This window comes from Hydra vulgaris, chromosome 11, assembly GCF_038396675.1.
Source record: "Hydra vulgaris chromosome 11, alternate assembly HydraT2T_AEP".
In the NCBI taxonomy this organism is placed as follows: domain Eukaryota; kingdom Metazoa; phylum Cnidaria; class Hydrozoa; order Anthoathecata; family Hydridae; genus Hydra; species Hydra vulgaris.
In genome coordinates, this window is record NC_088930.1 from 32,453,515 (window position 1) to 32,465,000 (window position 11,486).

Here is an 11,486-nt window from a genome sequence, read left to right on the forward strand (position 1 = left end):
GTCGTTACTGTCAGATAAGTTGTTACTGTCAGATAAGTCGTTACTGTCAGAAAAGTTGTTACTGTAGATAAGAAACAATATAAGAGCTAAAAATAATTGTGGTTGTAACTATTTTTATTTCCAGTAACTCTTAAAGTTACTCTTCTTCATTTCCTGTAACATTTAAAGTTACTGGAAATGAAGATGAGTGGAGGCCTTTGAAAACGACTTAAAAACTGTAGAAAGAAATGATTTAATAATCTCAAAGCTTTTATATTAAAAAAACTAATAAAAGAGAGAAGACTAATCGTAGAATAGTTGGAGAGGTCAGTGTGATTTTTAGAGTTTTTTAAAATTGGAACCACTTTTTTATCACTTAATATTACTTTAGCAGGAACCAAAGAGAGTTCTGGAGACTACTTTAGTAAGACTGTGATAGAAATCTTGTGTGAACCACAAGCTGTAGAAGAGTTTTATTTGAGAATTGACTTTAGCATCGGAAGCCGAAGTGATTTGGATGCCTAACAATGGGTTAATCTGTTTAACTGAAACGGCAGGAAGAATATGGCCATTAGATTCAATAGTCAAATTAGAGGTAAAGTTCTTTGCAAATAGCTCTGCCTTATTTTAAGGAAAAGTAATAAGATCAAAGATCAAATATTAAACTTACTTTAGTTAATGAAACTGTTAAAGATTTTCTAAAACTCTTTAGAACCTAACTTCTGAGATAGTATACAAGATTTCATAAACTGAGAAAAATGGAGCTTAGCATCAGACAGGACTTTTTTACATTGACTGCTTGCAATAATAAGACATTTGTTCTCAAAAGAGATGTTCTTATAAAAAAAAATGAAAAATATGATTATGGTTTAATATAGCAACTGCACAAGAAGATAAAAAAAGTGGAGTAGAATGACTTAAAACTGACAAGATGGAATATAAGCTTACATACCTGCTTGGACCCAGGAGGTTAGGTAAGAGATGCATTTATGCCTACATAATATGAATATATATGGATATAAACATGTATTTTTGCTATTTACTTAGATACTGGCATACAATATCTTTATATATTTATATAAACTTTAGTATTTATATTGTGTAGTATTTGCCGAAAGAGAAGATGTTGATCAGACTGATGTGTGGTATAACTCTAACGAGACAAGAAAAGGAACCATAATCTTAGACAGAGATTAGAAAAAACATTGTATTGAACAATGTTGTTCAGAGAAGAATTAAGTGATTTGGTTATCAGCATGTATAGAGGTAGCAACTTCAGAAGAAAATGGTAGAGATAGAAGTAAGAAAACTTGTAGGAAATGCATTACATATGTTATGAACAAGCTTTAGTTTAGGAAAGAAGATGCCTGAGGTGTTTTTTTTAGAGAAACAGTATAAGGGGAAGGCTTAAGATTGATGATGATGATGATGATGATGATGATGATGATGATGATGATGATGATGATGATGATGATGATGATGATGATGATGATGATGATGATGATGATGATGATGATGATGATGATGATGATGATGATGATGATGATGATGATGATGATGATGATGATGATGATGATGATGGTGATAATGTTGATCAGGATAATCATGTTGATCATAATGATGTTTATATATAAATATACATAAACATATATATAAAACATAACATAAATTTTGAAATGAAAAACTTTAGTATGTATTAATGTTTTTTCAGTCCCTATCACAAACTTGGCCCTGGCTGTTTTTTATCAAATCTGGCCCTGGTCAAATTTCAACCCAGGTTGTTTACTTTGTGGGGATAGGGTAGAAATGGGGATGGTTTCTGTCCCCATGTCAATTGAAATATCTTGACAGTAAATTTATTTGAAATTTATTAATGCTTTAAATCAGAAATGGACTATCAATAACAAAACAATATCAAAAAGAACATCGATTCAGGTTTAATCTTTTTTTATTGGAAAAAGTATTGATAATTATAATTGTAAATAGCTTATAAATTTGCCCTCAAAAGGGTGTGTTTTTTGCTTTGTATACAATTTTTTTAAGTTTAAATACTGCATTGTGACAAATGGTTTGAAAGATTAGAAATGTTGTTTCTTTATTGAAAGGCTACAAAAGATAATCTGTGCACAAAGAGGCTTTAATGGCTTAGTTTGCGAAAAGATTATCACTTAGAAAAGTGGCAAGAGAAGAACAGAAGTGTTAGCAAATGGTTTTCAAACAAGTTGTAAAAGTTTTCTGTATATTATAGGGGTGCACCAATGCATTGGCATCAGCATCGACCTTGATAACCATTGGCCAATGCCGATTGATATGAAAACTATTTAAATTTTATTTTTATTTCTGTGTTTCTATATTATATTCAAACATAGAATTATGCCATGAACTTAAATGCACTGTATAAGCTTAACTTATTAATAATAAGTTATTATATAGGCATATATGCAAACACTGAATATTTTTGAACTGCTTTTAACAGGTTTCCCTACTTTATTAGTGTTTTCTTATAATTTAGTACATTAATTATATAACTTATGGATCCGAAACTCTACAAAGAAGTTTAAAATCAAGAAATGCACATTTAAAAAATATAAACATAAAGTATAACATGTTTAAAACATAATAGAACAACTTGCGTCATGTTAAAAATAACTATAAATTTTTATAATGTTATGAAAAGTAATAAAATATTATATATAAAACTGTGAATCTAATTTTTGCTTCCATTTCGCCAAAAAAATTTTAATTCGCATGCACAAAAGCTAGATGTTCTACATGTTCTGCAGTTAGTAGGAACCATGTTGATTCATAAATATTTCCCCCAGTACTAAACAATATTTCGTTGAACACAGAAGAAGGTTAATAGTTTTTGGCAAGGTATGTGAGGTCTAAAATATTATTGCTACTAGAGTGTTTCTTTATACATGTATTTTTGTAATTTCCCCACCATTTATAAGGACAATCTTTTTGATGCAAATTAGGCAGTAATAAGTAAAAGTTTATTTCATCAGTTCTAAAAAAAAAGTAAGTAAATAAAAAATATGAAAACTAAACTATAATGTAAAGTACCAATTTTTATTATTAAAAGTTGTTAAATTTTAATAAATATTAGTAATATTATTTTATTTTTAAAACTATAATTTATATAATAGTTTATATTAATTTAGAATTTAGTTTTATCTATAATAATTTAATATAAATTAGATAAGAACAAAAAGTTATCAAAGTTCTTATTTAAAAAAATCATTTTAACTTACATTTTTTCCTTTTTCTCTAAATAAATTTGTACCTCTGTTAAAAGTTTTTTACAGTTCTTTACTTTCGTGATTTTGTTAATTCAGTATCATTAAATGCTTTAGAAACTTGATAAAAATTGTATATGTTTTCTGCCATTTTTAATTTTTTGAGTGGAGAGCTAGGTTCTTGGGTTGATTTAGATGAAGTGTTAGTTTCACTATCTGATTGAGTTAAGTTGTTGATAGTTAGAAGACAATCTGTAATATCAGTTTTATTTAGGTTCATGTATTGCTCTTGAATAATTGATTTTATAATGTCTTTCTCCTCAACTGATATGACATAACTAACTTTGAATCTTGGATCTAAAACTGTAGACATGTTCAAGTTTTTATTATATTTATAGCTGGAAAACCTTGAGATAAAATATTTTTTTAACTCTTCTATTATAGTTTTTATTTCACCTGCATTTTCTGAAGCATAGGCTAGGTACGCTTCCATTGAAACTATAAATGGAATAATTTGAGACACTGATGCCCTATTTTCACTCTAGTGTAGCCGCCTCAAAATGCTTTAAAACTATGATAAGCATCTTAGCTAATGTCTTCATTAAGATTAGAGGCATTACACTTTTGATTTCTAATAAAAATAATGTTAGTGAGGCTTTTTGTTCAACAAGCATTTCTAGCATGTAAAATTCTGAGTTCCATCTTGTTACTACATCTTTTATAAGTGAATGTTAGGGTAACTTTAGCTGTTGTTGAATTCATGTAGCATGTCCATGGAAGACGACGAATGATGAAAGTGTGTGACAATTTTTTTAGACCTAGCTATAGGATCATTTACAATTTTTTGCTGTTTGAAAAGCTTATCGGTTATACAAAGCTGAAGAGTGTGGATTACACAACTCAAAGAATTTTATTCTAAACCAGCTTCTTTTATGGTTAATTTCATATTAGCATCATTGTCAGAGAGGACAAAGTACATTTTGTTAGTTGGTATTTTCCATTCATTTAAAGAGTCTTTTAGAAACTTTGATATCTTTACACCTGTATGAGAGCCTGTTATTTTTTAAAGCTGTAGCACAGCATAGAATTAAACTCTGAGTTTATCCAGTGTGCTGTTAATGAATAAAAGCTTAGAACATTGTGATGTGTAGTCCATTTGTCAGTGGTGAAACTGCTTTTGCTACATCATTCATAATTTGTATTTTCATTTTTTCATAAATTAAAGGAACAACTGTTTTAGTCATATATTTTCTAGAGGGTATGGTATACCTTGCTTCAAGATGCGTAATTAGTTTGTTAAATCCTCGATCTGTAACTAAAGAATATGGGTGACTACACATCATTTCTCCGATAAGCATAGTTATTTTTTGAGCTCTTAGTTCACTTGAAGTCCATTTCCTATGCTTATTAATTATTTCCTCAAGCTTAGATTGATGTTTTTGATCTAGAGTAACTGTAACACTATTGCTAACAGATTCTTTGCTATTATCATTCTCTTTACTGGTTGAAATAGATCCAATAACATAGTTTTTTTTCTCTGCGTTAATTTTTTTGAAACATTATAGATCTTCTATTTTTTAGAAAACTTTTATATGTTTTGTTTTCATATTCTCTTTTAAATTGGATTTAATTTGAATTTTAATTTTAAATTTTTAATTTTAAATAATTATTTAAAATTATTTTAGATATTTTCATTTTGAAAAATTTACAAATTGCTTTTGAGCGATTCTTTTCATCAATATCAAAATAGTCCCTGATTGGACTTTTAGTTGCTTTGCTCATTGTTGATTTATTTCTAATTTAATTTCAACTCTAAGTTTAATCCTATGTTAAGAAAGAAAATTTGATTTTTTAAAAGAAAAATGCAGGAAGAAAAGTGTATAAAGTATTAGTTTTTAATTAAAATTTTTACATTTATGTTTAACCAATTAATTTATACTAATAATAACCAAAAAAAATACAGTAGAAAATAAAAGTTTTCTGCAAATCTTAATTTCCTAATTAATCTAAAATAAATATATATATATATATATATATATATATATATATATATATATATATATATATATATATATATATAATAAATATATATATATATATTTTAATTTATAGGTGTATGTTTATCATTTTTAGAAACTACCTGAAGTTCTTATTGAAAAAGATCTTGACAGTTACAGAAATACTCTTCGGCGTCAACTTCAAGCAGTTTGTTCCTTTTTTTAAATATATATGTTTAATAGTCAGAAATATTTATACAGCATAGCTTAGGGTGTCCCGTTTCCACTTTTTTTTTGTAATTTTGAGTTAAACTTTTTATGTGAGGTGCATAATAATGAAAAAATAATTACTGTAAAATTTTAGGACAATCAAACATTTAAATTTGAGTAAATTGTAGTTTTTGCGCCTATTTTTCAAGATTTCACTGTCAGTTTTTTCAAAATTCATTCGAGAACTTTTAGCATGTTATTTTCCATTAAGTAAAGTATTACAGGTAAAAAAACTGGACTGAAAGAAAAATATTTAGGGATTGTTTAGGGCAGAAATAATATGTTACAAATGTAAAAAATTGCTTAAAACAATGTTAAAAAGAACTAAATGTTATTTAAGTTCTCCGTTTTTCCAATGAGAGACACCCATTTGCAATAATTGAGTTATGATGAAGTGCGTATTGTAACTGCTTTGGATCTTTGATTTTTTTTAAGGTCTTAGATCAGCTTGACTCCTTGTTCAGTGCAGTCATTAACCGCTTCTAAAAACTACTTTTTTAACATAGTTATAGTCGTTCATCTTTGAAAACAATTTCAAAGCTGCTGCAGAACGTTCAATTGCAGGAATAGATTCATAAAACAAGATGAATACAACTAACTGTTGAGTTAAATACCAAAGATGCCTGTAACATAACTGAAGGGCCGCTGTTGTACTGTCAAATTCGCGATACCACTGCATGTCAGTGATGTACTGATAATTAGAGACCGCCGATCCGTTACTGTTTATCGGATTGTTGGATTGTGCACCGAACTATCTATTCTGAACAGTTCAAATTACTTACGGATTGATTTGATCCGAAAATGATTTATCGGAAAAATATTCGTTAAAATTTTTTCAGATTATTTTTTGGAACTGCAATCCGATTCAATACTTTCGGATCAGATTTTTACGGATTTATACGGATTAAGAATAAAAAATGCTTTTGAAATAAGATTCATTTTTATTTATTTATAATATTCAAATATACAATGAAATGAAATGATTTCCATGTTTAGAAATAAAAAAAAAGTCAAAATCACACTGAAAGTTAATCATTTTCCAAATTCATTTCCTGGCCACACAATGTCTTGAATTTTGCTGAGTTGCTTAATGTTTTTTTTCATATATACTCAACCTTTAAGATAGAAAGATTGGTTCTTCTAGAGCTGTATATATTCCCTGCTGTTGAGAAAACTCTTTCAGATGTTTATAATGCAGCGGGTATACAGAGGTTTTTTTCTGGCCAGCCTTGACATTATTGGGTAAACATTCTGGTTTTGTTTCCAGAATTCCAGTACATTTGTATTTGCTGGAACTGGTTTTGAATTCAAATACCTCTCAATTTCAGCTGAAATGGCTTTCTCTGTGCTTGTTTCACCTCCAGGAATAATGTAACCTGCACCAAACACTTTCTTCTTCAGTTGTTCAGTGAAATCAAAATTGTCATCATGTTCATCATCCAACATTGAAGGGGAAGGAGTGCTTTGGCCAAAATTTCTTTTTTTGACAGTTCTTCCATAGCTTTCTTTACTGCAGTTTTGACTACTTCAAATTTTTCCCCCTCCTCCACAAAGCACATGCTTTTGCTGTTAGGATCTAAAAAATGAGCAATAGAGAATTCAATATTCATCAGCCTCACCTTTGAATCTTTTGTTTAGATCTTTATTGAAGTAGTTAGCAAGCTCTGATGACACCTCGGTTTTTGGCTTGATTATCTCCCTTGCTAATCTTCCTCTGATGTTGTATAGGCAATTAATAATGGAACAGATGCTAACATTCCTTTTGCTGCTACATTTCTCAGAGAATTCTGAGAAAACTCTCAGAAGCGGGATGACAGATTGAATAGATTCTACTTCATTTTCTGTGGTGGATCTTCTTCCGGCAATGCATTCTTTAAAGAATGCATTGCCGGAAAAAGATCCACCACAGACTCCATATGATGGAGATCAGAGTTCCATCTTGTGGGGCATCTCTGCACTAACTTCATTTTGGAGTTATTTAAGATTTAAACGGTGGTCGACACACTAAATTGCACTTTAAACGCCAATTGATTTCCTAACACCTGCTTGGACATTAGCTGCACTGTCGACTGTTATCCAGGTGTTGACTCCAAAATCAAGTTCAAGTTTGTTGATAAATTCATTGAGCTTCTTGGCAATATTGTCGCCAGTATGTTGTTCAGGGAAGTAGGACATTTCCACCAAGAAGCGCTTTAATTGGAACTTTGAATCTATATAGTGGAGTGTAAGGCTCATGAAAAACAAATTGGTGTGATCAGTGGTCCACACGCCGGATGTAAAGGCCACTCCATCAAGATTTGCCTTGTCTGTATTAAAAATGTTTTTTACTTGTTCCTTGATGAATTTAAAAAGGAGAGGAATGTAGTTTGTAGATATATTCTTTGCTATAATGGCTCTGAATTGACCGTTGGTTGCAGTTTTCATCATCTGGGTGAATGCGTCAGTTTCTACAATAGAAAATGGTCGACTGTCCTCAATCACCCATTTAGTAATGTCAACAACAGTTCTTATTTGATTGATGTCAGTGACTTCCCATTCTGGTTTGGTAGCCTGTTTTCTACCTTGTCGTATCTGTGTGTTGGAAGTCTCACAAGTTCCACTTGGTCGAGGCTGTGGCGATGCTGGTGTATCTTTTTGTGTCTGTGGACATCTCTTTTTTCCTCTTTCTTGTGTTTGTTCAAAATCTGAGTCTTCAGAGACAAGCTCATCAAAAATGTCTGGTATTGTTGATTTTTGCTTGTCTTTCTTTTCTATTTATATAAATTCAAGTGAACTCTTTTCAAATGGTTCCTTAAAGGACTTGTGGTGTTTTCATTGATTAAGTATATTCTGCCACAGGCCTTACATTTACACTCCCAAATATTAGATAGCTTAGGCATCTAATATATGCGGTAGTGGTGTAGTGGTAAGAGCGCTCGCTTTGTAAGCGAGAGGTTCAGAGTTCGACTCCCACCACGTCCCTGGAAGTACCGCGCTCAACTTAGTTTTTCCGTGCAGCGGCCTTGCTCGGCAAGGTTCGTGTTTCGGAGTTAAAGAGTTGAGAGAAGGTTGCACCACAAAAACAACTAAAAAAAAAAAAAAATAAATAAATAATGAGTAGCCTCCTCGACTGTAGTGGCCCCCCTCAAGCCTTGGGGAGGTGAATAATCTAAAAAAAAAAAAAAAAAATCTGAATAGAAAAAAAAAGTGAATAAAAAAAAAAATAAACGAATCGGATTAAGTTTGCCAGATCGGATATTTCAAGACAATTATTCCAGATTATTTATGGAATTTAAAATTTTAAAATCCACAAAAATGGATCAGATTATTAATACAGATTACTTTTCGGATTAAAAATTCGAAAACACCAATCAAATTACATTTTTGGTTTTCGGACTTTTTATTGAAATATTTGCCTCAATATTTCCTTAATAATTGCCTTAATAAAATGTGTTTTTGATGCATGCAAACAGTTTCCGAAAAAGAACTAATTGTTTAAAAGTTATTTGAAAATTTTCCTTAATATAAAAAAACAGTTATTATTAAAAAACTGTTATTATTAAAAAACAGTTATTATTAAAAAAAAGAAAACAGATTAAAAAGTTGCTCATTTTTTTTTTAAACAAGCAAATAAAACATACAAAAAGGTATTTAGGTGCATGTCAGTGTTAAAACAATTAAACACAGATATGGTTGGATTGGCAGTTTAGATTTGATGTCTTATAAAGCAGCTGCTTCAATTTTTATAGCAACATAGAAATCAGCTAAACATGCGGGTACAATAATTTTTAATGTTTCTTTAACTAGCCTTTCTATATAAATACATTACCATAAACATTACCCTAATATATTACCTCACCATATAAATAAATTGAAGTGAGATTATATAAAAACTTTTTGCTTCCATATATTTATATTGCTGATAAAGTTATATCTTAAAGTCTATCTAATTGATCTCAAGCAGTATGTAGTTGAATCTTTGTCCATTGCATTAAATGTATTTAGAGATTATCTTAAGCATGGTCTAAAATGATCAATCATGGTGGTAAGCTGCTGAGAATTCGATGCAAGCATAAGCTAGCAAAAGGAGACTGATAGAAATTATTTTTACAGTATACAATTGGAGTTTTATAGTACTTTGTTAAAAAACAGTGTAAAAGGTTTTAAAGATATATTAAATATTAAATAATTAGAATCATTAGGAAAATCAAGCAGAAAAAAATATTTTAAACTATTTTGTTCTGGGTTCTAACCAGAGATAGCTGACATGAGGTGTTTAATGGTTTCTCAATTAAGTTGTTTTTCTGCTAAATAAAAACTTTGTTTAGAACTAAAACATCCTATAACCTATCCCAGCTCTGACAAGTCAGAAAAATACAGAAATTATACAGTTTTTTTTTTATTAAAAAACAAAAATTCCAAACTATGGATAATTTTATTTTCTTAAATGATGTATTTTTAAAGTAGTAATTTGACTAGGTTATTTGTGGATTGTTATTTTATATCACACAAAATTTTATTTTATTTTTATTCGAGTTATTTTATATCTATATTCACACAAAGATTTTTATTCAGTTATATGAGTAATAAAAGTGATGTTTTTATTATTCAGGTTTCAAAGGAAATGTCGAAAAAGATTCTTGAAAAACAAACAGCATATGTTCGCGTGAGAATTTTTTAAATTAATTTTGCAAAAATTTTAGGATTTTGAGTTATTATAAATTATATTTACCAAGACTGAGTATTAAAGTTAAAGATTGAATATGTAAATTAAAAATTGAGTATGTAATATAAAGATTGAAGATGTGAATTAAAAATTGAGTATGTAAATTAAAGGCAATTTAAATTTAAGTGAGTTGTAGACAAAGTTTGAACTTGGAGTTTGTATTCATACTGCTACATTATTACATTTAAACTGTTTATAATTTGTATGTATCATGTTAGTATTGTGAAGAAAAAAAATTAGAAAAATCAAGTTATTTCTTCATTTTACAAAAGTAGAACAAAGTATTTTAGAAATGTTTATGCACAATACTTAATAAACAGCTTGATACGAAAAAAATAGAATTTTGTGTAGCAAGCTATTATAGTACTTGATTTATTTGAAAGTATTTTATTGACCTGGATTAAAAGTTTATTATTATTGTTTTATTTTAGGAGCTTGATAGAGTCATGGATTTGGAAGCTAATTTAAAGAGAGCTACTGTGATAAGTACCAAAGGAAGAGTGTATGGATTTTATTTGAAATATTAATTTAATAACTCAATGGTGAACTCAATTTTTCATTGGCTGATCCAACACCTGTTTGTTTTATATAGTGAAGCACTATAGTTTTTAAATTAGTTTATATGGAATATAAATTAAAATTTTTTTAAGTTTTTTGTGCACTTTTTACAGACAATTTACTGAAATAAAAGGCCTAAAATTTACAAGCATCTTGAACAAAGTTTTCAGATATGTAAAATTTTTTTAAAATAATTTACAGGCGTCTTGAACAAGCAAAACAAGAAATTGTAGTTGGTAGCTTAGGAATTCTTGCAAAAAACCGCAAAAAATTATATCTTGAAAAAGTTCTTGAATCGCTCAGGTTTATAAAAACATTGCAGCAGACAGATATGCGTCTTAAGGAACTCTTGCAGGTATTAAGCGTAACTTATTGTAATAAAAGTATGCTATGTAAATATTTATAATACAATTGCGTTAGGTAATGTTTAAATTTTTTTTCTTTATGTGTCAAGATATAAAAAACAGCAAATTTGATGCATCAACAAATCTTTTTCTTCATAGTACAAAGTTAACTTTTTTCAGTGTTAGATAAACTTTTTTCATGGGATCAACTAATCACTTTTCAATCAATTAGTCACTTAAATCATATTTTTTTATACCAGGTTTATATCTTTTTATGTCTTTTAGATTTTATATCAACCAAATGTCTGTTGTTAACATCATCTATTAATCAACCCTTGGAATTAGGGTCGACATTTGGCAATGCCGACCTAACTGCTGACCCCAATATGGTTGA

General features: G+C 29.2%; 1 protein-coding gene across 1 annotated transcript in view; it reads left to right on the forward strand.

Annotated features, from left to right (window-relative positions):
* LOC101235249 (syndetin) overlaps positions 1–11,486 on the forward strand; it is a 66,661-nt gene that overhangs the window by 6,558 nt on the left and 48,617 nt on the right. Inside the window, exons 6-9 of the mRNA XM_065810791.1 lie at positions 5,352–5,423; positions 10,077–10,130; positions 10,622–10,692; positions 10,950–11,103. Of these exons, the coding sequence (XP_065666863.1) occupies positions 5,352–5,423; positions 10,077–10,130; positions 10,622–10,692; positions 10,950–11,103 (351 nt within the window). The remainder of the gene's footprint in view (positions 1–5,351; positions 5,424–10,076; positions 10,131–10,621; positions 10,693–10,949; positions 11,104–11,486) is intronic.